This window comes from Microtus ochrogaster, chromosome 15 (genome assembly GCF_000317375.1).
Source record: "Microtus ochrogaster isolate Prairie Vole_2 chromosome 15, MicOch1.0, whole genome shotgun sequence".
NCBI classification, from domain to species: domain Eukaryota; kingdom Metazoa; phylum Chordata; class Mammalia; order Rodentia; family Cricetidae; genus Microtus; species Microtus ochrogaster.
Window position 1 is genome coordinate 38,404,511 of NC_022017.1, and position 27,308 is coordinate 38,431,818.

The window sequence follows — 27,308 nt, forward strand, 5'->3', positions numbered from 1 at the left end:
TAGAATTCAGCTTTCCAACTACCACTGAAACCCTGTGGGCTTAGCACATGTTTCTTTCTGCCTCTACCTCTAGTGTCCAGTTGGACTTCTGCATGCCAGGGGCTAATTTGTCTTTCTCTCTTTGACTCAAGCATGGTCCAGCTACAAGGAAGTGATCTGTTTGTGGACAAGAATACACGTGAAATCAGTTAGGACTGCAAGGTCATTTGCGCAGACTGTGATCCCTCCTAATAGACTACAGATAGTAGCCATAATTTGATTGTTGGTACATCTTTATGTAAGTGCTGAACTTAGTTTTATGTTGATTTTGTGTAAACTACTGGGAGAGGGTGTGTGGAGATAGGAAGAGTTCTCGGGTTTTGCACACAATTCCATTCCTTCTTTTCAGTACTGGTAAGTCACTGTCATTTTCCATTGTAGTTTCTTTCAGGATGGCTTGAAAACAGCTGATAAACTGAAACAGTACATAGAAAAGCTGGCTGCTGACTTATACAATGTAAGTTCTCTACGTAGCTTGCACATTTAACTTGTTATAAGCGCCAGGACATTTGAAATATGTATCGGATGGATATTAAGCAGTATAAACCAACAAGCAAGCCTTAGTTTTAACAGTGAATCTTTGAAGGCTGTGAAGAATGGGCAGGAACATCTAAGAAGTCAAAAATTAAATTTTCCCAAAGGGGAGAGGAATGTCTACATAGAGATGGCATAATTATTACTTGTAAGTAACTTGGCTGATGAATATTAAAAGAAAAAAGAAAATATATTAGGAATATGAGTATATACTTTTAGAAAAGGTTTTAGAATTACGAGGAACAAATTAGGCTTTCCTGATGAAAAGTGCTCTAAAATCTGAAACTCAGGATCAACAGCATGACAGTGTAAAAAGAAAATTCCACATAAGACCACACTGTAATCAAAATAGAGATCAAACATGTCAGAAACTAGATGTAGTAGGATATTGTCTTTAGCCTATTTTTTTAAGGTTATGTGAAACAACTCAATTACATATTTAGACTTCGGTCCCACCTTGAGAGATCTCATTATATATATGCAATATCCCAAAATGCAAGAAAATAGGAAGAAGTAATACTTCCAGGCATTTCAGATAATGAATGGTCAGCCTGATTCTTAGTGCAACTTTTAATAAATATCCCCGTTTTGTCTTTTTTTTTTTATTTTCGTTAGTGAACATAGATCAATGACAATTAAATCCCAAGTGATTAAGAATAAACAATAGCAATCCTGGTCCTCTTGGTTTATGCTCTGGCCTTTGATTTCTCAGTCATTTATATAATTTTCTTCTGGCCCATTTAAATTTGCTGTCATATCCTTTCTATCCATCCTTTCAAATACCAGAAATAAATGATCTTAGCATGATTTCTTAGCCTTGTTTAATATAGGGACTTAGGGTTTGGGGGGTCACCATGGTTTAGTAAGAAAGCCTGGTCCATACACGATTTGCTAGTTCTAAACCCTGGTACTTTCTCAGTATTAGCCTCTGCCTCTCATATTAAAAACAAGGCAGTATGAATACTTTAATAGGAAACTTACTGTTACAACTGTGAAATTGAGTTGTTGATGAGTGATATATTTGAATAATTAAGCTTTGTTCTTAAAAACGAATGATAAATATCAGGTGTGACTTCTTTCCTAGATAAAGCAAACCCAAGATGAAGAAAAGAAACAGCTAACGGCACTCCGAGACCTATTAAAGTCCTCTCTGCAGCTCGATCCCAAAGAAGTAGGTGGTTTATATGTTCCCAGCAGGGCTAACAGTGTAAGTGAGGCTGCTTGTGATTTCTTTTTGTTTCTCCATCTGTGAAACAGGCACATTGATAGCTTCCTACCGGGGTGGTTGTGGGGACAGATGAGATGAAAAACAGGTGTGTGTATCTATAGTGATGCCCAGTGTAGAAACTGGGTTCCCAACCAGATAAGGTGGCACAGGCCTTTAATCCTTACCACTGAGAGGAGAGGCAGGTAAAGCTCTGTGACCACAGAGCCAGCCTGGTCTACATAATAAGACCATGTCTCTAAAAGAAGAAATTATGTTCCTTCACCTCTGCATAAATAAATAGTACCCTGGATTCTAGTACTTTATAGCCTTGGATTTTTCTTTATGTTCAGACCATGCCCATTATCCTGGGAAGTCAGAAATAGTCTTTCCAGAGAATAAAGAAAATGTTTTGTTACAGTCCTTTAGAAGTTTTGCCCCAGAGTTAGGACAGCTTAGTTGAGATGCCCCCAGGATGTTGAAACGGTAGAAATTGAATACATGGTGGCTTTAGGAAGAACACAGCTCTGAGCCTTAGTTACAAATGTCCTTTGTTCCAGGCACTGATACATGCTATGGGTCTGGTTCTAGTTTACGTACTAAGCTTAGGTCCCTTTTAGGAGCTTGTAGAACAAATCAGCAGAGTCCCATTTGAGATACACTGCAGCCAGGGAAAACTGGAAAGCTCTCTGTTTCCAAGGGAGTACAAATTTTGAGAGGAGAAGGGGTAGAGAAGTAAAAAATGAGATTCTAAGATAAAAATCCAGGCTTGATTATTACGAAGTATATTGGATATTGTGCTAAGGGACATGACTTCCTAGTAGGAGTAAATAGCATTGTTGCATGGAAGAAAGTCAAATGTGCCTGTTTGTGCAGCTTTTAAATACAGTGCTTAATGGTTGCCTAAGAGATGCATTTGTTCTGTCAGTCCTTATGATATCTCACAACAGTGACAGTCTCACTGTTTTTAAACTCCTAAACAACGATATAAGTACCCTCCGTCCACCACTGCCCTCGAAAGACACAATGAAAACCTGTTCTAGCCCTTTCCTGTAGCCTTTGAGGGTTTCCTTCACTATATATACCTAATATGTGTGATCATTTAAAAATAATTTTTATTCTCTTCTCCAAGTTAAGGTTTACAAATGTTTGAAGGTTTGGCAAAATACGATAAGTCTGGTGTCCTTTAATGGTGGATATCGTCCTGCTCTCCTGTCGGAACAGGCCTGATTCCCAGGAACATTTGCATTGAGGCAAAAATCCCTCCTCAGACAGTTCAAGGCCGTGACTGTGCCTGTGGTCAGAGGCCTCAGACTGCCTCAGGAAAATTTCTCTGTTAGAAACTGAAGCACGCATACTCTCTACCGACCTGTAAACCCTAAGAGAAATACTCTCCTTGAAGGATTTCTCAGTGTATGTGCAGTAGGAAGACCCAAATGGAAGGAGACAAGGGTAGACTCTAGAGAAACTGGTGATTACTTTTCTCTGCTGGTTTGCACATAGCCACTTCCTACCTTTATTTTGTTACCTGGAGTTCCTGTAGATAGACATTGTCTCAGGGGTAAAAAAAAAAAAAAAAAAAAAAAAGAGGGACAATAAAATATACAATGCTATCTTGAACTTTGTGCATGCAAATGTCCAAAAGCGCTATTAAGCCCTGGCGAAAAAAAGCCAAAAAAAAAAAAAAAAAAAAAAAAAAAAAAAAAAAAAAAAAAAAAGAGGGTTATTTGGCTCACAATTTCAGGCCTGTGGTTACAGGGATGTCAAGGCTCAGAAACTTGAAGCAGTTAAAAGCAGAAAGCTGTGAATTAATGGATGCATGCTAGTGCTCAAGATCACTGTCTCTACTCTTAGCACAATCTGGGATCTTCTGCCTAGGTGCCATCCAGGGTGGGTGGGTCTTTCCATCTCAGTTAAAAAACAATTAAGATAAGCAAATTACAAACTCACTCAGAAGCCAACCTGATCTAACCAATCCCTTGAGACTCCCTTCCCAGGTAGTTCTAGATTGTGTCAAGTTGAAAATGAAAAAGAAATTTCAAGAATTTTAGGAGGCTTGACAGATGGCCCAGCAAGATCCCACTAAGACTGATGACCTGCGTTTGATTCCTGGATCCCAGTGGTGAAGAGAGCCAACTTCTACAAGTTGTCCTTTGCCCTCAGCACACAGGGCACTCACAAACAGATGCAAAAGAAGAAAAAGCAACTGTTAAAGAATTACAGCCCCAAACAGGCTCCCCAGATAATACTTGGAAAGCTTATTCTTTTTCTCATACAAACCATATTTTTGTTGTCTTTTGGAAAATGTTCAGTGAGATGATTTATCTTCACTTTTCTAATGGTGTAACTTCCTGAAAGAACTGCGCACTGCTCGTGTATTTCTAGGGCTGTAGCTATTCTGTGTCTAACGGTGATTCTACACATTGAGTGTTTGTAACACAGAAGTATTTGAAAGCTAATCGGCCCTGAGTAGCCAGTCCTTCACGGTGTGGAGTAAGCTGCTGGACTCCACGTGTTCCTCGCTCTCCTCAGTGTGCTGAACACTGCCCAAAGTTTATTCACAGAACAGACGGGATTCTTACTCAACAACCACACCTGTCGCTGTGAATCTGAAGTTCTGTGGTGGTTTTGTTTTCAGTTGAATACTAAAAGCTTTCCCAAGCCCATTAAATCAGTGACTGGGAATTGCATTCAGTTCAGAGAGATGAAGTTTTTACAGATTAATGGTGCATTTTACATGTCAGTGTGGCTTCAAATAAAGTGGTTTCTCTGTCTCTACTAGGTGTAAGAGATTGAATTGAAAATCAGTAGGGAAGATACATTTCCAAGCTCATAGCATAAAATTGCCTAAAGGTTTCAAGTTCATTGCTTATTTTCAATGTTAGGAATGTTTGCCTAAATGAGTTTGGGATTTGCATTTTTCTTTCCTGAATACTTGGTTGATTTCTGTCATTGCCATCAAAGAACTCAACACCTATTCCATTCTTCAGTTGTATGTGTTAGCTTATGAGTAGTGTTGATAATTTCCAGAATCTGCTTTTTTCAAAATTAAATTCATCTTTTCATTTATTGATAATACTTCTCCTAAGAAAGCTGAATGGCATTATTTCTCAATGAAGTAGTAATAATTTATATGCCTTTGTTTACCTATGAAGCTTATTAATTAGCAGATTCTGAATTTATACAGAATGTCAAAATACAGAGTTGGGAGGACTTAGTAGCCACATTACTGTGCTGACCAAGACCGTGGCTCTAAAAGGAAACGAGAAGTTGGCAAGATTGCTCGCTAGGTGAAGACTGAGACCTAAGTTCAGTTCCTGGTGCCTACATGATGGAGGGAGAGAACTGATTCCTGAAAGTTACCCTCTTCCTTGGCCCACAGAGACTCACACACTAAATAAATATCTAAATGAATACATAAACACGTTTAAAAGGAAGTTTTAAAAAGTTAAAATTAGTAAATTTTGCAAGTCATCCCTAGATGTCATTCTGTACCACACCTCTACCCCAGATAATCTGATTTATCCAATTTTATGGAAGAAGTATGGCCTCTTGGAAATGAAGTTCTTTAGATTAAGGAAGAAGGGCTAGAGAGATGAGTCAGCAGTTGAGAGCTCTTGCTTCTCTAGCAGAAGGCCCAGGTTCAGTTCCCAGCACCCATATGATGGCTCATGGTCACTCATAACTTTAGTTTCAGGGGATCTGATTCTGAATTCTGCATGCACTTGGTACACAGATATATGTGGTAGTCAAAACACTCCTACAGATAAAACAAATGTTAATAAAATAAAATGTATCTTCCCTTTTAAAAAAAGAAAGGAAGATAGAAAAAGAATATCACTTGCAACTTCTTTCACAGAAGTTAGACTACCTGGTAACACCCGCTGTGTGAGCAGGGCAGTGAGTGGGCAGAGTGTGAGCACTCCCCCTTCCTCCCCAAGTCTTATTTCAGGGACCCCAAATCTCTCCTGGCCCAGGGAGACATTTGGGAGCCTGGTTTTGAGCACAGTTTAGTCACCTATAGGATAGTTTGACAAAGGTATATTGTCCTGGCAGTTTTCCTCTAACTGTTCCTAATATCCATTTGCATCACTGAGCACACAGTTTGACCTAAAAGAATCTTGAATGTCAAGAGAAGCTCCTGAACTTCAAACGTGTGCTGGGAACAAGTCATGAGTAAATAACCAAAGGCTAAGGTAGCTATTATCCTTCTATACCATTAAATTTCAGTTACTTTTTGTAACTGGACACATTATTCTTCTCTCTTTAGGGACTGGAAAGATGGTTGCTCAGGGAGGGGCATAAAAAAACATTTGCTGTAAAGTTATGAAGACCTGAGTTTGAACCCCAACTCCCACATAAAAAGCAAACAAAACGAGTATCCCCAAAATCCCAGCCATGGACATATAGAGACAGGAAAATCCCTAGGGCTTACTAGCCAAATAACCGAGCCAGTTGGTGATGGCGTCCAGGGTTAGTGAGAGACTCTGTTCAAAAAATACAAGAGTAGGAAGCCACCTAACCGTGGTCTCTAGCCTCCATCCACACACATATGTACCTATTTGTGTAGATGCATGCATACAGGCATGCAAGGACACACATACACACGTGCGTGCAGGTACATAGATACAAACACACACTTCTTTTCAATTGGGAAGCAGGAGTAAAGATGTCACAATATGTGGCGCTCAGATTTTCTAAGTATTCAGTTCTTTCTGATTCTCTGAGACTTTGGTTCCCTGTGCTCCCACACTTTGAGGGTTGTCAACATTGACCTGAGAAACGTGTCCCTACCTCATCATCATCTTGGCTGTGTTTGTCTTCTCACTGCACTTGGACTAAAATACATAAAACTTGATTGGAGTATAAATATCTTACTGTTCTATCATCCAAAGTTTATTATAATTCTAAATGTTCATGGGTGTATTCTCTGCTTTATCTTTATAATGATATTTTCTCTGTATATTTTACAGACTGCTTAAGTTATGGCTGATAAAATTTTTAACACAATTAACTATTTTCAAATGTTCTGCCTTTCTTTCTGTGTTGCGTTGCCCTTCCTGATCGAAGTCTAGGAGAGTAAGTTAATATATTTTGTGAGAATGTGTTGTCCTACTGTGTGTCTAGAGACCTTTGTTCTCATGCTGCAGTTCAACTTTATGTTTTTGGTTGGTGTTTGTTTGTCTTTTGTCTTTTACTTCTTGGATTTTCATAGTGTAATCATTGTTTCTAGTCTTCCTGTTCTTAGAATCCATGGTTAGGCACCAGTGAAGTCAAAGTGAAGCCAGGCTTGTTTGTGTCTGTTACTGGCGTGTGCATGCTCTTTCCCATATCATACACTTCTTATGCTGTAGAATGCTGATTTCAGACTAAAAGTGTTGGCACAGGTCTGTTTCACAAAGTGCTGTAGGCAAAGTATTCCTTACCTGAATGTTTGAAACCAAAAACTTTTAGATGTGTCTTTCAGATTCTGGAATGTGTGCTTGGTTTACCAACTGTTTTTCCCTGTTACAAAACTCAACGATAAAAAATGCTCCCAGATCCAGGATTGTTTTGTACATTTCAGTAATCAAAGGTTTAAGAATTTAGATATTTTTATTATACATGCTCAATGTATAGTTAGTTACATAGAAAAAATGTATACTAATTATCATACCCTGCTCAGAAACCTTTTAATGAGAATGTCCTTTTATTTAGAGGATTCTAGCACATACATAGGGAGAACAGGTGCAGCCTGAAGAAAAAGCACTTGCTTCCAGCTTGCACTTAGCCCTTCCTGTTGCTTCCTGCTGTGAGTGGAAACTGGGCTGAATCATAGCACTGTTTCTTGTGTGTTTGAACTGGTACTGAACTAGATAGACCTGGACCTGGGTCTGCCTAGGTCTTTCTTTGTGAGTCTGGCACATGTTGACATGTCCTGTTTCCTCTGCTAAAATAAAAGGGAGGACTTGACAACTACCAAAGGTCCATAATTCTGTTAGACACAGACCAACAGGCAAAGGCTCAGTGTCTGAATAGAGCATTTGCTAGTCTGTGGTTCTGTTTTCCAGGACTCTCAGAGCCGGCAAGGCGGGTACAGCATGCATCAGCTCCAGGGCAATAAGGAGTACGGCAGTGAAAAGAAGGGGTACCTGCTGAAGAAGAGTGATGGGTATGTGTCCAGCCCTGGCTAGCCCAGTATGGGGTCAGCATGCTTGCTGGGTGCTCCACTGGGATCCTGTCCGGCCTCTCTCTGGGAAAGCACCTTAAAGCTTTCTGAGCTGGTTCTCTTCAGACAGTTGACCTAGCCCATGTCTTTAAAGGTAGCAGTGATTGCCTTACAATCTGCAAGATTAGGAAACTGAGAAGGGAGAAACTCAGCTCTGCTTTATCGTTGTCATGTTCTCTACTTGAGATGGCACTTGGCTGCCCAAACCCTAACCTTGGTGGTAACCCCAGACATCGTTTCTGTCACAACCCATCTATCATATCCCCTTCCTTTTCTAACTAAAAATAATATGCCTCTTGCCATCTCCGCTGCTTCTACTCAAGGATGACCTCCTCTCATCAACTGTTGTAGCTGCCTAAGTACTTGTCATTCAACACCATTCCTTCTGTAATGATTTAGGTAAAAGCTGCTGCTGCACAGTTCCCTGAGGGGCAGCAGCAGACCATGAGAGGCAGCCAGACCCACCACCCAAGGCCTCTGTGGGTCCCAGGCAGGTGGGAGGCCACAGGTGAGAGACCTGGGGTGGTTTGGCTGGGCAGCCGCTCCCATGAGGAGCCACAGCTTGTGAGAGATGGATAGATGCCATGTAGAGAAAGTGGGTATAGTTTATTTAGCGGGTTATATAAGGGAAACGGAAGGGGAGAAGGGGAGAGAAGAGAGAGAGGGAGAGAGAGAAAGCAGAAGTTACCTCTTCGGAGAGAGACAGAGAATACAGACCAGAAGAAGCATGAGGTCCCCTTGCCTAAGCAGAAGGGGAGGGGTTGGGAGAGGGCAGGGCTACCCAGGTGACAGACCAGGCCAGCAGATCATAACACCCTCTGTCTCACTTCTACAGAACACTCAGTGCTCTTGTCAAAACTGTAAACCAGGTCTGGATGTGATGGCACACATATAATCACAATATTCAGGAAACTGAGGCAGGAGGATCAAAAGTTTAAGACCAGCCTGAGCAACTTAGTGAATTTCTGTTCCTCGCTGAAGTGCTTTAGGGTTTCCCTTAGCATATCGCACTTTCCCAGCCTGCCTTTGCACTTCCTCTGTACCATTTTTTTTCTCTCTAGTCCTGCCTCTGCCATTTCAGTTGCTTAAATTAGTCTACTTCAAGTAAATACCTAAGGAAAATCTGGGTGGTTCCCTTTTACCAATTGTTTTCTAAAAGAAAAGGTGCTTGCTCTCTGACTATATTCCCTTGGGTTCATCTGAGGTAATATATGTTTTTGTTTTGATTTATTGAAAAGGTAAGTATCTTTAAAATGTCTAGGATCACTGATTTTTGCCATCATCCTGTTCATGCAAACAGTAAATATCTTTTGAGAATCCCCCGTATCCTCTCATTCATCAAGACTCTGGGTATACAACATTGAGCAAAAGGAAGTGCTCATCCTTCCAGAGTTTATTATAGGCCTAAAAAACCTTCAGTGGCCTTCTGATGCTGTTACTTTTATGGCAACAGAAGGCCTGACTCCTTTCCTTGCCTGGGGTGTCCCTGTTCCTGTGGACATGATGGTTATGTTCCCAGGTAGGGCAGCTGCATTGCGTGTGTGTGTGTGTATGTATGCAGGTCAACCCATGTCCAGCCTTATGCCTATGCCCAGGGCTATGTGAAAATGTGCTGATAGGAGCTGTTTGGATTCTTTTTTTTTTTTTAATCCTTTACTACGATCAGATCAAAATTTTCGAAGTATGTCACGTCTGTTTTTAATACAGTTTAATTTCCCAGAAGAACCAAAGAAATGTCTCTAGGAGGACTCTATCATCCCTCAAAGAAAAGTATGCAAACCTTTTTTCTCTATGTCCTGAGGCAGCTCTGACTCTTCCTTGCATAGTAGAGGCCTTGATTTTTTAAAGTTCCATTGTCTATTAATTATGGAAGTAATCTACTAGCAAAATCTTCCTAGAAAAGATTCACAGATGTGTTAAGAATCCTTACTAGCTCTGTCCCCTGATAGAGCTCTGGACCCCCATCCCAAAGAAGGGAACTAACCCCTGCTACTGGAATTTCTTCTCTTTCCCATTGTCACTGTCAGAAACAGTTCTACCATGAGCAAATGTGTACGTGCTTGCCTATCTGAATTTCTTTGCACCTGGTATAATAACAGACATCCAGGATTTTCTGTTTTGTGTGGTTTGGGGAAGGAAGCTGGTTTTATTTGGGGACAACTTTTCATAATTACTGTTTTGCCTCCGGCCGTGTGATTGCACAGCCCACAGTGAATCATGTGCCACATCCAGTTGTGTTTGACTTGTTCCCTAGGATCCGGAAGGTGTGGCAGAGAAGAAAGTGTGCAGTAAAGAATGGGATCCTGACCATCTCACATGCAACTGTAAGTGTACACAAGACTTTCCCGACCTGTCCTCATGCTTTCTAACCTCCTCGACTGGAGGCCAAATGAGCTGCGGGAACAAGCATGCACTTTTGATGACACCTCGGTTAAGGTTCCCGTTGCCGTGATGAAACACCAGGACCAAAAGCAACTTGGGAAGGAAAGGGCTTATTTTGCTTATGATTCCATATCACAGTTCATCAAAGGAAGTCTAGGCAAGAACTCAAACAAGGCAGAAATCTGGGAGACAGGAGCTGATACAGAAGCTAGGGAGGGGTGCTGCTTACCAACTTGCTCCACATGGCTTGCTCAGCCTGCTTTCTTATAGAACCCAGGACCACCAGCCCAGGAGTGGTCCCTCCCACAATGGGCTGGGCCTGCTCCATCACTGATTCATACCCAGTCTTATAGAGGCATTTTGTCAGCTGGAATCCTCTCCTCTCCTCTCGGGTGACTCTAGCTTGTATAAACTGACGTAAAGTTAGCCAGCACAGATGAAATACCTCTACTTTGTGAATCTGGACGTGTCATTCGGGACAATCCTTCATAATTACTGGTTTCTGTTGTCCCATTGTGACCTGCCTGCCTCTGCATCTCTGGCAGAAATGTTTTTGTTTGTTGTCCTTTTCCCTCTCTCAGCCTATGTTAGGTAGGGCTTGACCTCAGCATCAGAGCTAGAGGGAGAAAATCAGATTGTTTGGACACACTGCTAGCCCACACATCAGCACATGTGTATACTAGCCGCACGTGTCTTGACTTCTGTAACAGGTTGACTTCACATGCTCTTTCTGTACCTTCCACGGGAGAACTCTTCCTGTCATCACCACCTCAGGTGTCACTTGATGCTCTTCACGTTGGCTTTCCTGTGCTTCCTGGTGGGAGACCATGTGGGTGATGAGGGCATCGGTGTGTCGCTTACTTAGTTATTTGGCCTTGGACAATTTGCTAAAGACGATAACTCAGTTCTGTCCCCTACTTTCAGTTTCCTGAAAAGACAGTGCAGTGGCTAGCCAACTGTTTCCATGTGTTCTAATTAACAACAAATAACACATTGGCCACACTGTTGACAGTGGCATCTGTCAGATTGGATCTGAATCCCAGTTTGTTGTTTACTCTGTGACCTTGAGAAAAGTGTTCAGCTCACAGATCTCAAGAGGAATAAAAGAGATAAAGCGGGTGGGCATGCTTTGAGGGCGACAGGGTACTGCTGTTACTGTTGGCTCAGCAGTGGCCTTGCGGAAGTCTGCTGGCAAGGAGTTGGGTAAAGGAGAAATGAGGCCCTTCTCTGATTCTCCTTCCTTCCCTTCAAGTTGTTACTGTGTTTCCCACTTTTCTCTGTAGTCCAGACATTTCTGCTGGCAGCTGCACCACATTCCTGCCCCCACAGAAAGATACCATTGATCACATAGAATTTGGATGAAAACCAACAGTTCATAGGATTCTGCAGAGGAAAGGGACACAGACAATGGGCCTGCTCACATGGGCTCAAAGAAGAGCCACAACCTGTAGAGTATGGCCTCACTTAGTCGTCAGGATACCCACGGAGCAGGAGCTCTTGTCTTCAGTTCTCACTAGGCAAGAGGTGAGAAGCAGGAAGTCGCCCCATTGCCCATCTTTGGGTTCCCAGCAGCTAGCACTGTGGTTTGCATACATGAAGTGAATGCATCTCTTTTCTTTGTGAACAGGTCTTGTTATGTAGCCCATGTTTAACTCAGTTTACAATGCTGACTCATGCTTCTAAGAGCTGGGATTATGTGTGTGTGTTCCCACATTTGCTTCAGTGAATGTTTTAAACTTCATTTTGTGGATAAGGTTCGGAGAGACTACACCCCATGCCTAACTCTATACAGTTTGTAACTTTCAAACGTGCAGCTCTGCTCTTTTCGCCAAACACAGACCTTCCCTAAGGTGCCAGTTTGTTGCTGGGTTTCTGGAAGTGCTGTGAGCAGGGCTCTTTGAATGAGACATTGTGCCTCATCACTGGATCACCATAGTGTCAGGGTAGGGAATACTCTGAGATCTTCTAGGACGAGCAGTTGTGTGTTGGTGGGGGGTAGGAGGTTCAAAATATTATAAGAGTTTTAGGAAGTTCTATTTGAAACTGAAAATTGTCTGCATAATATTTTACATTTTTAAAAAATACCGCTAGGTTCCCTTATGAGTAGCACTGGAACAGGAACAGCTGTTAAGTTGATAGTTGCCTTTTTCTTCAGACAGCTTGAAAGTTGCCTTACTGTCACCCGGAATTTCTACCAAGAAGGTTTGGCCTTTGCTAGGAAAGGTCAGGACTCTAGACCACTGAAGCGACTGAAGGTCACGTGTATGCCCACTGTTTGGAGGCTCATTGTTTGTAAATGAGGGAGATTAAGAGTGTGGCTTGGTGTCGAAGGATTCCTTATTGTTAAAACACATGCAGGAGGCCCACAAAAGTACTACAAATGACAAGAAGAGAAGCATAAAACCCTGTGAATCCTGCTGCAATTAATGAGTTTCAGGTCCTTCAGGTGTTTGTGCTTCTTGGCCCGTCCTCACCTGTAAAATGTCCTGGTAACTGCAGTGCTGGGCAGTTGACTAAGCCTGAATTACAGTAAGTGTTCCTTAAACTTGGTGGTCATTATCATCTCTGCGATCTGAGGTGGGACTGTACCATCCTCAATCATGGAGCTGGACATCCTGGATGAATCCTCTCTCTGACATTGGATCTCTAGTGAGAGATTTTTTGTATAAATTAGAGCCATTAATAGTGCCTGATTCATAGGTAGTTGTAAAGGTTAAATGAGTTCATTGATTATGAGTAATTAGGACAGGATATGGGGCAAAATTAGTGCTCAGTAAATGTCAGCTGCTGCTGTCAGTGCTCTTTTATCTTCCTAATGTATTGCTGCCTCCGTGGTGTTAAACTGTAGTTCACAGGAATCCTGTATTGCTGCTCCCCTTACTCCTAAGCCTAAGACAGTTTGAGCCATAGCTTTTTACCCATAGAAGTTAAATGTCTGCCTGGTAGGGGTTGTCAGTAGTTCTGTCTCCTCAGAGCACTGAAGGAAGAATCAGGTGTCTCTCTAATTGTCCTTGGACTTTCTGAAGCAGTTGATGTTCCCTGTTGTCTTTCAGGCTGGTCCAGAACTCTAACAACAACATTCTCCAGCCACATGCACTGAGGAAGCACAGAAAGGCCTGCCAGAGGATTGATGCCTTCGGTGCAGTGTATTTAATAACTTGTTTCTGTGACAGGCCTTTGTGCCTTTTTTTTTTTAGCCTGTTCTGGACTCCCTGCAGCTTCTATTTGTCCCTGTTGTCCTTGGGAGAAGAGAATTTATTTTCTTTTCTCCAACAAATTAGAAGACAGCACCATAAATTCTAGGTTGGTACCTGTTGGACTCAGGCTAAATCCTGAGCAAGCTATAAAACTTGGAGGAGCTATTTAATGTTTTGGACCCTTTGTTTTTCAGGTGCATTATTTCCTCATTAAAATGTTCGGTTGATTTCTTTCTGAGCCAGGTACTGGCTCATTTGAATCATTTTAATTATTGTACTACAGCATTGCTCTGTATGTCGGGCAGTGATTTAAAAGGGTCCCTGTACTCGTGGAACTCAGAGTAAACTGAGGACAAGAACTGTAGAACTGTAGAAGAGGCCTGAAGGATGCGGTGATAGAAAATGAAGGGGCAGTTCCCTGCGTGTAGTCAGAGCTGAGCACCTCATGCTACAGCCAAGTGAGCAGCCACTTCAGCAGAGTGGAAAGCTTAGTCCAAAATACGCAGCCTAGACACCATGTAAAAGAGCTTCAGAACCTGGTATGGATAGTATTCAGGCTTACAGAGGATGCTTGGAACACTGTCACCACTTACAGCTCCTGGATAACAAAAAGTAACTGCCTACTGCTCATTCTTGAACCCATAGTACTTTAACTTTCTCGTCCACTTGAACAATTGGTTCTGGGTCTCCTTCAGCACCAGGTGGTGCCTCTCACCATGCTGCACTTGTACCTCTCCTTTTCTTTCTCTCTTTTTTAGATTTACTTATCTTATGTTTAGGAGTGTTTACCTGCATGTATGTATGTGTACATGAGTAGCAGAGTTAAAGCAGTGTCATGGTCTCATGTCCTTACTCCCCAGTCTCTGTTAGTTAAGCTGCTTTGTTGTCCTCTTGGAGTCCTCTCACTGCTTTTGCATGCCCTGCATGGGCACACTCATCAGGACTTCACTCCCAGTGCCCTCCTACTTGACCTTCAGTAGTGACCTCTACAGGACCCGACGTTCTGTTTCAACCACAGTGACGTAGTGGGCAGGTCTTCAGAAGTGAGTACACATTAACAGGGAATCTAAAACACTGTATCAGATATCTGGACATCACCAGAGTAGTTATGTGGGAAATAACCAGTAATCATGAAAACCATGGCTGACTTTTGGTTTCGATATGATTTGAATGTGACCTCTCTAAATTCATTTTGGGAAGTTTTGTTTCTCAATATGGCAGTTTGCAGGTAGTGGGACCTTGGGAAAGCTACTTATGCATTTCTGATAGGACCCCAAACTAGTTCCTGCAAGAGTGAGTTGTTAGGAAGTGCAGACCTGACCCCTGAGCCACTCTCTGACTTTATAATCCACCCTATGTCCTGTCGCTTTATGTATACCCTGATGCGATGTCATCTGCCATGAAGTGACAAGCCAGAGACCCGCACCAGAATCAGTGTCATGCTCCTTTCAACCTACAGCCTCCAAAAGTGTTGACTAAATCATCTTTCCTTTGTAAGGGACCCACCCTCAGGGACTCTATTATAGCAACAGCATGGACTGAAACGAGCGCTCTCAATGTGCTGGACACCTCACATAACCTTTTTCCTGTTCACCTCTCATAACACCTTCAAGTAGCTCTTTTCCCCATTTTAAAGGGAAGATGTCTGGAAGCCGCATGTCCAATAAGGGCTGGATTTGAACCCAAGAAGTTTTTTTTTTCCAAGAGTCTGTGCTACCTTCTAATTCTAAGTGGAACAGCAGACTCTGTTGTGACACACTGCCTGAGTCTATCATCACAGTCCAGAGGACATTGCTTTCCCTCTTCATTTTGGGAAAATGAGCTCAAGGGGGCTGAGAAATTTTCTCCTGCCTCTGTTCGTACAAGTCCTGGGCATAGACTCAGTTCAGGTCTGGTGGCCTCCCTGTGTCCATCCTGCTGCACACCCTAACACTGGATGAGCACAGAATGAGTTCATTTCTGAGCCACTGCAAATGTCCCAAACTGCAGGAGTCTCAGCGTGTGGCTCCATTGCAGCCAGGTGTTTTATAGCCTCTGTCAGTCGATTTCAAAGACCAGCAAGCATGGCAGCCTTAATTTTGATAATATTCTTTTTACAAATCCTCTGGAATAGCAACATTGTCACAGTGTTAGCGCTGATAAGCTTTCCCCCCCCCCAATACAGTACTTTTACATTATTTAATGTTGATCCTAGAGTAGAACATACTCTCCAAAATAAGGTAAAGGTTTCTTTCTTCAATAACAGATTATCTTGAAAATGACTCTTTAAGCTGACTGTGGTGGTGCACGCCTGTAATCCCAGCACTGGAAAGGCAGAGGCAGGTGGATCTCTGAGTTTGAGGCCAGCCTGGGTTACAGAGTGAGTTCCAGGACAGTCAGGGCTACGTGGAAAAACCCTGTCTCGAATAACCTTAAAAAAATGAAGAGGAGGAGAAAAAAAGAAAAAAAAAACAGAGAAAATGTCCCTTTTAAGTATTTCTCTCTTACGTATCCTCCTGTCCAACGGAAATTAGTCCAGTGATCACAGTAGCTGGGAGAGTCAGGACCTCCAGAGTCACCAAGTACAGAATGAGGAACGTCAGCTGTTAGCCAGTGTTTTCTCCCTGATGTGGGAAGGACCATTGAAGGGGGGGGCTCGATTGTGACCACCATAGCAGTTCAGGATCTGAAACATGTTAAGAATAGTGGCATTTCTCAGCAGACGAACTGCATGATGAGAAGGGGAAATGAAAAAGCTGGCTCCTTAAGGCCAGAAAGAACCAGAAAAGGAGAACCACTAAAGATAGTTGGCAAGCTTTCCAAGTCTGACCCTGACAAGGAGGCAGTGTAGTAGGTGGGAGATGATAACTTCTGCTCTCTCTTTGTGTCTTTCTGTAAAAAAGGGGTCAGTGTGCCTCACCTTCCTGACCCCTGATTTCCTTACCCGTGACTGGGTTTAGGAACAGTAAGAGCCTAGGCGGTCATTGCTGGGGTGGACCACACTGCCTATAGGTTGGTAAAGGGCATGGAGAAGAACCCCTCAAGAGACGGTTTCAAGGACCAGTGTCTGCTTTACTGCAGATAGTAGGAGCCTGTCAGCTGTGATTGGTTAGCACGTTACTTTGGATTGGACAGTATGAGCACTCCTAAGGACATTAAAGGAGACTTGGAGACTACAGACTTGTCAATGCGCTAGCCGCTAGCTACCTGTGATACTTCACAATTCAGTGCTCTGACTTCAGGGAATACTCAGGAACTTGCTGTGCCATGCTCCTTACTTAGAAGCCTATTGTGCCAAGGAGGCTGACCACCAGGTCGTGCCTGCACTTTCTCCTACATGGCTAACTCATGGAGTTGTTCAAGAACTATATGAGATTAAATACCTGCAATTTGAGAGATCATAAAGAAATTTTTTGTCTTGCACTAAACCAAAATACCTTTCAAAGGCTGGAGATTTCATCTGCTGCAATAGTGTTGTAGCTCTCTCTGTGGCAGGTGTTTGGCATGGACCTGATTTCTGGCCAGGGGTTATTGCCGTTATAGAGCACATGTAGAGTATTTATGTTCCCCTAGAGACAGTAGGCATCTAACACCGAATGAAAATTCTGAAGTGATTAACAGTCCGAGCATCTCTGTTTCCAAGCACTGGCTTAGGAAGTACAAAGAGATTTATTTTATTTTTACCTCAGCCTAGTGGGGTCCAACTCATTTCCAAAGTAATTAATTGCATTCTCGTCTTGTTTGTGATGCAGAGCAGTTCAGCAGGGCGATTGGGGATGTAATTTTGTTTCTGAACAGCAACCTCAGCAGCTGTGTTCTGCTGACAGAGAAACAGGCCAGTGCTGGTAACTCTGGAGCTCCATCACTAACAGCATTGTGGTGCACACTGAGCTGCCTTGACGAATGAGTGAGGTTTGCTTGTTTTCCAGAGGCCAAGCCTGATGGAGCTGATTGTGCTGTTCTATATGCGTGTCCACTTTCACTTAGCTGAATGGCATGTCAGGCAGAGGCGTTCTTGCCCCCTCTGTTTCTTGGAATGTATTTAGGGGTTCCCCAGTTGAAACATTCCTCATATCAGAAACTTGAATATATTTGCCTTAGAGGAGTATACTATCAATTGGGGGGGGGGGGTGGAAGCAGTTTTCAAAACAATATATACAAGTTGAAACAATGCATGTTTCAAAATAAAAACCAGGCTCTTCAGAGAAATCTTGTTAAAATCAGAATGGTAGCAGTGGGTATAATAGTAAGGTCCAGTTCCTTTGCAGTATCTCCTAGCTTTTCTTCAGTGACTTTTATTATTTTAACAAAAGGTAAAATCTGTGAAAGGCTAAACCTGGGAGTTGGGGATCACTGACCTGTAAAGTCTTCAGTTCTGATCGGTATGGCAGCTGCATTTGGAGCAGGGGCTCTTGAGCGAGGTCCAGCTTGACAGAACCCTCAGGAGCACCAGCCTTTGCTCCCCTCATCATCCCGGGCCTAGATGGAAAGCTTACTTTTGAATCATGTACTTGAAGTCTCTGTCAGCTGTATCTGGAGTCTCTAGCATCTACCATGCCTATAACTCAGATCTTGTCCTTGCTCGACCTCCACCGTCCATTTGAGTGCAGCTCTACATGGCCCTGCTCTGAATATCTTTCTTCACTAGCATGCTGGAATTCTAGAGTGTAGATACCTTAACCTCACAGTCCAGTCCTTTCTGCTTTTTTGCTCAGCATGACCTCATGTCACTTGTCCCCCTTTATGCCCTGGGCCTTTGCTCCTGCTGCTCTTCACCCTCCACAACTCGTCTGGCTTGTTCACACTCAGCTTTCCCTGGGTCCTCACTGCACACACACACACACACACACACACCCCAGGATCAGAGCCAGCACTCCTGAGCAGCAGGTGTGCTCTTGGTATAGTCGGCTTTTCCTAGAGCTGGTGGACAGCAGTGCTTCTCACGTGTGCTTACAGGCATGAAAGAGGCTTTAGTAACTGTCCAATGAATGGGAAACTATTTCACATTCTAAAATGTCTCCTTTCGTCGATACGAATTAAGAATGTGGATGAGAATCAGATGTACGGCTGTCCCCTGAGGTCTGCCATCATTTCTGCCTTTCAGTAGAGGAGGAGAGGAGAGCATCTTAGGAACGTCAGATAGTCTCTCTCTTCCTCCCTCACTTCATTTAGTAAAAGAAAATAAAAGCATTTCTAAGGGAGTACAGGGGGTGCATGTGAGGTTCCTGGGATGTGGTCATTGGATTGATATTTTAGTTCTCGCTGTATACATGGCATAGTTTAGTGAGCAAAAAGCATGTGCTTACTAGAAAGACAAGAGACAGACAGTGAGAGCCAGAGGGAGTATGTATGAGGAGACAGTTGGTTCAAAACCAGGACCTCTAGACACTGGAAAATAAGACTTGGAAGAGTCGGGGGCAGTGTAAAGGCACTTCCTGAATTGTCCCACCATGATATGTTTAGTTTTGCTCTGATTTTAATCTGTGGAATGATTATGTCTTCTTTCATCAGTATGCCTATAATCTACCCTAAATGTTACGAAAGTGTTTTTGAAATTTTCTAAGCTATACAAACATCTGGAATTACCATTATTACATAGTGATTTCTGTGCTTCTGCTATATCGCTCTTTGAACTTTGAGTGGAACGTTCGCCACCCCCACTCCCAAGGCCTTCCCAATGTTCCTCCACGCTGCGTTGGTTGTATCAGCTGCTTTGCTACTTCTTATTGCAGCTCAGCCTGGGGTCATCAATCAGCGTGAGGTATCGGCAGGATGTGCCCCTGTCGCTTGTGCCTGTTAATGTGGCAAGAAGTCGACTTGACAGTTCTGTGGGAACGACACCCACGTGTTATTCCTGATGGAATTGCTGGTCAGCCATGGAGTAAACCACGTGAGGCCCTTAATGGGACGTTGTCCAGCAGATACTTTGAACTAGGGAATGAGAAGTTCGTCCTGCCTGTGTGCCGCTAATGCTGAACTCACTGGTTCTTTAAGATTTTGTGTCTATTGCTGGGAGTGTCTGATATTAAGAAGCACCTAGGAATGCTAGATTTGGAAAGAAGAAATTACTGTGTTAGCTTTCTGCCATGTTCAATATGAATAGTATATAATGCATCTTAAACTTTAAAGAACAGATTTCTCTACTTAAGAATTCTAAACATTGGTTTAAAAGACTTTTTTTTTTAAAGGAAGCCTGAAACCTCTTATTATGCCTAAGCAATTTAAGCTTGGGAAGTTCTTCCTTATGTCTGGCCCAAATCTTTCATGGTTTGAGTGCATTTTTTGTCGTTTGTACAAATGGAAAACAGCTGCTCAGCTTCCCAACGACAACCCTTAATGTGCTCACAGACAGAGGGAAGGTCACCCCAGTCTTCTTCCTCTGGACTAAGGGACTGATGCCTTTATCCCATCTGCAGAGTTTCCATTTCCCAGCCCTTTTAATCATTTCTTGATTTCCCCTAAGCTTTTCTACAGTCCTCCTTAAGTTCAGATTCCAAGCAGAACATAATATTCCAAGGCTCGCCATTAGCCAAAGTCACTTCCTTCCCTTCCACCCTTCCCATGTGTCCCAGTTCATCCATACAGGAAGTGGGTAACATTATCCACATCCAGGAAGATGAGATATGGGACTAACAGCAGATGGGGCCCAGTGTGTGGACAGTTAGCAAGACAGACTCAGTTCTATGTAAGAAACACAGGCATCCAGCTCCTGCCTCCCCTTCAGGGCCCAGTTAATGACATTGCAGCGTGGAAGTCACTGTTTTCTCCTGGCCGTTATTCTCCTGCACTTGTTTCCGGTTGTCAGTCAAAGGTGCATGCAGTGATTGTCAACTCCCCGGGTCTTCGCCTCTGCTCCCAGGTTTCTTGCTTTGAAGCAGCTAGATGTGGGATGAGGGGTATCATCTGCGCCGATCCCACTGAGATCCCGAGGGGAAGGTCAGAATGCTGAGGGAGCGGGTGCACACGGAGATGATGAGCAACTTGTTCTCTAGGGCCTGTTGCTTAGGGGAGATGCAGTGTGTGTTGAAACTTCTTGCTCAACACCATCCATGTTGCTTAGATCTTTGAGTGGTTTACAGTGTGACCTCTCTGCCCCCTCCAATTCTTTTTTTAAAAAAATGAAATTCCTGAGCAACAGTTGGGGCATTTTTGAAGTCATGACTGTCATATAAGTAGGCATGCAGGTCTGACCAGCAAGTTCCACAGACTTCTCATGCCAAAGTACAGCTGAGCTCAAACACTCTTTATTTGTAACTGCAGGAAACAGGAAACCTAGACAAGTGCAGCCAGGAGGGCGAGAATGATGTACTGTACCCCCTAAGTTACTTTCTAAGCGCTTATCGGGTCTATTTTATATATCTGACAGAGAATTTACTAATAAGTATTATATTAGGGCTCATTACACACTACTTGACAGATGGTAATTATTCTTATGCTTTGGATATTTTGCAATTTTTGTATTGCAACCAGTATTCACAAATGCCTGGGATGTCAGTGTTGGGGCAACTGATGCAGGGGTCATCCTGTATTAATGAATGAAAACAGGTCAGCGATATTTCACAGTAGGACACGTGTTTAGAAGTGCCAGCTTTGTGCCTGAGGATGTCCAGGTTCTAGAAAACTATGTTTTCCTGGCTTCTGCCCAGACTTCACTAGAAGTGAGGCATACTGTTCTTGATTCCATTCTGGCTAACTTCCAGAAAGCTTGTGTACGGTGAAGAGACACTGAGTAGGGCAACTGGTTTGTTTTTCCCTCCTTACTGAGGTCAGATTTCTAGTGGGGTCTGTAAAGACTACGTACCAGCTCATAGGTCAGGGCAAAACTTAAAGGTCTGGTGTTGTACTGTGCTGAATTCGGATATCTGTTTTCTCACTCACTAAAACTGCGTCCTTCTGTCACCCAGCAGGCCTTCTGAGCACACGCTGCACTGAGGACGGAGGGGAGTACTGCTTTTATAACCTCTGCTTTCTCTTCTACAGTCTAACAGGCAGCCGGCTAAGCTAAACCTTCTCACCTGCCAGGTGAAACCAAATGCGGAGGACAAGAAGTCTTTTGACCTGATATCACGTGAGTCCTGTTTTTAATACCTGTTTGGTCACTGTGGTTTTGACAGCTACGGGTCTAGGTATTTAAGCACCAAAACTTTTCAAAATGGGGTTCCTCAAAGTTAACCCCCAGCTTGTTGAGGGAGACCCCTGGGAACCCTTTTTGTTTGCTCACTTCCTTGTTTGAGGCAGAATCTTATTTTGTCCCCAAAACTAACGTTGAATTCGAGCAATCCTACCTCAGCTTCTCTAGTCTCTGGATCTATGGATTTTTGCTCTGTGAAGGCCTAGCAAGTCCTGTGTGATTGCGTTTAGAATGTGAATGGATGGCTGGGTGTGTGGTCATGCGTACTTTAGGCAGGGGTAGGTAGAGCTGGGAGTTGGAGGCCAGCCTTTGTACCTGTCAAGTTCAGGGCAGTCAGGCCTGCAAAATGAGGCCCTGTCTCAGAAAAAAATGAGTAAGACTCTGAGCTTATGCATTAAACTGTTTCTAATGTCCCCTCAGACAAGTTTTCTAACTATATTACTATGTCACTCATTAGTCTGCAATGATATGCGTCTTGATGTGAAGCCCAGACACTGCAGTGATAGGCAATTCCAGCTTGTACCTGTTGATTAAGGAGCACTGGGGTAGATGCAGAAGTGTAGGTACACCACTATTGCAACACGTCTGATTTGTCCATTGCATCCTTGCAAAAATCGGGCTCTTCAAGGAAAAATCGGCTCCCTTGCTTCCAACAGTTTCTTTGAAACTCATTGAATTGTTGTCACCACACCCCTCACTTTGTCACTGCGTGGGACTTGCTTTTCTCCTTGATGAGGGAGCAAGACCAACCACCCGCTCTCTGCCTGTGTCCTGTGTTCTCGGTGTTCAGCAGGTGGCGTGATGTACTGTTTTGGTAGCCTGCACTTGCTGACACACTATGCAGCCTAGGGGAGTCCTTCTACACTGCTCTACAGAACAGTGGGACTCGGCTGGGCGTGTATAACTCAAGGGAGAGCACTTGTCTGGCACATGCTCACTTCCGTTCCCAGCACCTCAAAACCAAACAGATAGCTAGGATAGACCAGAACCACTCTTTTTATCCTGAAACACTGCAACACCAACGTAAAGCCCAGCACGACAGGCTGGGAGCCAGATGACTTGTGTAGAAGCATGGATGCACAGTCCTGCTCTTGAAGCTCCCTGGCGGAGTCCTATGATTGAATCCTTTGTGAGGATCTTCAGCTGGAGGCTAAGTCTCCTGCAGCACCTCCGTGCAATTCAGATTCCCTATGATTTCTGTGATTACTTGGATAATTGGTGGCAATTACTATATGACTTGGTTATTAATAGGTATCAATTATTGAGTGTGTACATCTGTCAGGTGTATAATATTGTTAATTTCCACAAAAGATAATCAGTCTCCCATTTTACAGGGAAGAAAGCTAGGTGGCTTGGGCCAGGTCACCAGCAAAGAGGAGGACAGTCTCAAGTGCACTTTGTTCTTTTTTTTTTTTTTTTTTTTTTTTTTTTTTTTTTGGTTTGGTTTGGTTTTTCGAGACAGGGTTTCTCTGTGGCTTTGGGGCCTGTCCTGGAACTAGCTCTGTAGACCAGGCTGGTCTCGAATTCACAGAGATCCGCCTGCCTCTACCTCCCAAGTGCTGGGATTAAAGGCGTGCTAAGGGTGCTGAGTGGGAAGGTCTGCCTGGAGCAGTCACATAAGGAAGTGTTGCCAGAGTGAAATATGTTGAAGCCCTAGAACCGTTCTACATTTTTAAAATGAACTTCCCTGTCTGCTGTATCTGTTAGGCCTTCCTGAAAGGCAGAGGTAGAACCTGTCTCCCATGGATCCTGATTCAGCTAGAGAGCATCCCATTCAGGGCCAAGAGTGCAACTTGAGTTCCTGTAGCAGCTGGACTATCAGGAGGAGTGGGGAATCCTTTCTTGCAGAAGTACCATCTTGTGTCAGTTTGCCACTGAAACCCCTATGGGTCAGATAGGACCTGTCCCGTCTTCAATTTGTCTTTCAAAGAAGCAGTCTCAGCACAAATGAGACTTAGTCAAGAAAGCAAATGCAAGACTGTCTCAAAAAAATGCCTACTTTAGTGTGCTTGGTATTTGTGACCATTTATTTTAGTCCTTTGTACTTAAAGGAAAATAATTAATAAAGTGAATTGTTAAGCTACTGATACATAATGGTATAAAAATAATACTAAGTTCTTAGTTTATATATTTTCAGGAACTTTAAAACTTGATTATGCATGCTTGCCAATATTCTACTTTCTGAGATGTTGTATTTTTGTGTTTTAGATAATAGAACATACCACTTTCAGGCAGAAGATGAGCAGGATTATGTAGCGTAAGTACTTTCAAAATGATGATGCAATGGTTTGAAGTTAAAGCATTATTAACTACCCTGGTGACTTGTTACACTTCTTTCCTGCCCGTGGACCTTCACACTTTCCTCTTCTCTCCATCTGTCCTGCCCACCAGGGATGTTCAGCTCCAGCCTCAGTATCACTAGGATTGTCGCTCCCTTCTCTCTGCCCCTTGCTTCTTCACATGACTTCTCTGGTCCACATCCATGCACAGCCATTTAGAGATAGATCCCTGAGCTCCTTGAGAACAAGCCTTGCTCATCCCTCATTAGGTGTCTTGCTTTATGTTTGGTCACAAATGGGAACCATTTGAGATGTTCTTGGGTACTACCTGGATGCTTAGTTGTTCTTACGAGAGAAGCAGAAGAGGCTGGCTCTGATGAGACACTGGCAGCGTCCTCTTGATGGACAAGCATGGCACAGTCAGAGAGAACCTGGTGCAGTGGGAAGAGTTGGGTATCACATACCACCGGGCTACACTCCAAGTCAGTTCATTCCTTTTCCCCTCTGGTAGCCTGCCTGGAGTTCAAATGGCAGTTTGTTGTGTTCTCAGCTATTTTCGTTGGTGTCAAAGCAGTCAGTTAAGCCGTTTTTGAAGTGTTTACAACTTTATTTCTTATAAGTAATTTGGACCAAGTTTCATGAACTACCGAAACTCATTGTTATTTTCCTTCCATAACTCCATGGAGCCACAGAGTTCTGTTTAGATCCATTTGTTTCACTTACCTCTCCTCCTTCCATGCTTCTTTCCTCTGGAGTATTTTACTTTTCTCAATCTCAGACAATGATAAAGGAATCTGAAAGAGAACAAGAAATGGACCAGAAATAGGTCGAGTTTGGAGAAAGAACAGAGGAGCTCATGAAGGCCAGCCAGCTGCCAAGGATTATGAGAATGTGATATTAAAGCAGACAGAGCCCTGCCCTAGGGATGAGAGAGGCCACATAACATAGTGCTGGCTCTCAGCTCAGGGACCAAGAGGAGGCCTGTGTACTGGGGGCATCCAGACTGCACACACCTTGGATTCTTAGGGCGCTGCTGAAAGATGGTTTTCTACAGACAGGTAACCCTGGCCTGAGCCAGGAAAGCTACAAAAGTGTTTTCTGCCTTCCCACTGGAGGGAACCGATGGCTTGATATTGTGGCATAGAGCTGCCTGGCTAGAGGGACAGGAATGAGAAAGGAAAATGCCAGGAAAGCTGTCCCCCAACCCACTCCAGATTCAGAGAGGTGCTGAGGTACCTTGTGCCTTGTTAAGCAAGTACACAGTGGTCCAGTGCCCATGTTCACAGTCCCAGGAAGTGAGCATTTTAATCAGACAATCCCCAGACTTATTTTTTCCTAATTCTCTCTTCCCTGGTCCTCAAAGCCCTAAGTGGAAGACAAATGAGAACCCTGAAGCAGGGAAGGAATCTCTTTCCTCCTTTATCCTGTTCTCTTAGCTCAACCTCAAACCTTCCATATCTTAGGTCTTGTTAGGTACAGGTTTCCTTCATGTGGGGTGTGGAACTCATAGTAAAAGGTTCCCATCAGTCTTTGGGTTTCTTGTTGTTTGTTTGTTTGTTTGTTTGTTTGTTTGTTTGTTTGTTTTGAGACACGGTTTCTCTGTATAGCCCTAGCTTTCCTGAAACTCATTATGTAAACCAAGCTGGCTTTGACATCCGAGGTCTACCTGCCTCTGCCTCCTGATTCCTGGGATTAAAAGCATGTAGTACCACCACTTGACCCTTCAGTCCATCTTGATGTTACTGGCTATTTTGTACTTTGAATCTTCTTGGATATTCTGGAAGGGAAGATGGGCTTTCTTTCCCCTCTTCATTTACCTCCACGTTTACATAGCAACACTGACTTCCTTTCTTATGTGAACTGTCCAGTAAAATTAAAGATTTCCTCTCACCAGGTAACAGAAAGTGTGCATTAGAAGTCTGAAGACCTGGATGCTAGTCCAGACTCTGCTGTCTAAGTGGCTTTGGTTCTTCAGACATATAATCTGGCCTAAGTTTCTCGCCTAGAGGAGCTGAGTGGGTAGGGGTTACATACATCACAACACTTGGAGAGTGAAATAAAACATACAGCCCTACTGGCACGTGGCAGTTTCTTTTTTAGCTTAGAAACTCAAACTAAGTTTTGTAGCTTGTGTCATTTATTACTGGTTTTTTTGGTTTTGGAGGGTGTTTTTGTTTTTTGTCTGCTTGGTAAAACACTGGCTCTCAACCTATAGGGGTGTTGAATGGGTCACATATCAAATATCCTGCATATCAGATATTTGCATTACAATTCCTAATAGTAGCAATTACAATTCCTAATAGTAGCAAAATTACAATTATGAAGTAGAAACAAAAATAATTTTATGGTTGAGGGTGACTACAGCGTGAGAAACTGTATTAAAAGTCACAGCATTGGGAATGTTGAGAGCCGCTGCTTTGTCATGGGCTGGGGGTGCACTCAGTTGGTAAAGGGCTTACCCAGCATTCACAGAGCCCAGGCTTCGACCCCAGCATGGCATAGACAGACCTACTGGTGCATGCCTGTGATCAGTTTGGGAGGTAGAAGCAGGAGGATCAAAAGTTCAAAGTCATCCTTGGCTACTTTGAAGTCAGCCTGGGACATGTGAGACCTTGTCACACACCTTCACTAGATTCGTGGCCCTTGTGAAACGGAACTATTCCATTCTGTTCTACTAAATTTGAATTATTTATTTTGAAAACTAATTGTCCTTAAATGCACATTTTCTGGTTATCAGGACAAACTTTTTTTAATCATGAGTCCACGGTAAAGAGACATGTATGGCCTAATGGGTCCTCTGAAAGTGTAGATTATGTTGTGACCCAGTCCAACTTAAGACCTTGGATAAGTCATAAATTCTCTGTCTTCCTGGCCTTAATGTATTTTAACCTGTAAGGTAGAGGCTCTGGGAGGATTCTGTTTTTAAAACTCTGCAAATCGAGTACCTAAGAGATTCTGATCCTCATGGGGTATCCAGGTGTCACAGCGAGGAAAGCAAAACCGAGCCTGTGCTCAGAGTGAGGATCTAGTCCAGAGTGAAGGGCTGCCATTGACCTGCTGAAACAGGTTTCTTGAATGGGGCTAGAAAAGCGGCTCAGGGTTTTGAGCATGTACTGCTCTTCCAGAGGACTACAGTGCAGTCCACAGCACATTTTGTGGCTCAAAACCACCTGTAACTCCAGATCCAGGGGATCTGATGCCTCTGACCTCCTTAGGCACCTGCACGTGCTTGTGCACACACAAATTTAAAATAATTTTCTAAAGTTTTTTAAAATGCAATTTCTGTTTTCTAACTTGAGACTGATAGAAATAAAAGAACAAATGCTAAGTAATTTAAAGTGTATTGGACACCCCA

At 43.2% G+C, this 27,308-nt stretch overlaps 1 protein-coding gene across 9 annotated transcripts in view; it reads left to right on the forward strand.

The window, feature by feature from the left end:
• The window catches only part of Asap1 (ArfGAP with SH3 domain, ankyrin repeat and PH domain 1), a 287,931-nt gene that overhangs the window by 213,807 nt on the left and 46,816 nt on the right, over positions 1 to 27,308 (forward strand). For 3 of the 9 annotated variants that reach the window (XM_026782793.1, XM_026782795.1, XM_026782799.1), the window contains 7 exons: positions 421 to 496; positions 1,658 to 1,780; positions 6,848 to 6,856; positions 7,828 to 7,928; positions 10,240 to 10,309; positions 21,524 to 21,611; positions 23,883 to 23,931. In XM_026782793.1, the coding sequence (XP_026638594.1) occupies positions 421 to 496; positions 1,658 to 1,780; positions 6,848 to 6,856; positions 7,828 to 7,928; positions 10,240 to 10,309; positions 21,524 to 21,611; positions 23,883 to 23,931 (516 nt within the window). The remainder of the gene's footprint in view (positions 1 to 420; positions 497 to 1,657; positions 1,781 to 6,847; positions 6,857 to 7,827; positions 7,929 to 10,239; positions 10,310 to 21,523; positions 21,612 to 23,882; positions 23,932 to 27,308) is intronic. The other 6 variants (XM_005354549.2, XM_026782797.1, XM_026782794.1 and 3 more) reach the window with 3 other exon arrangements.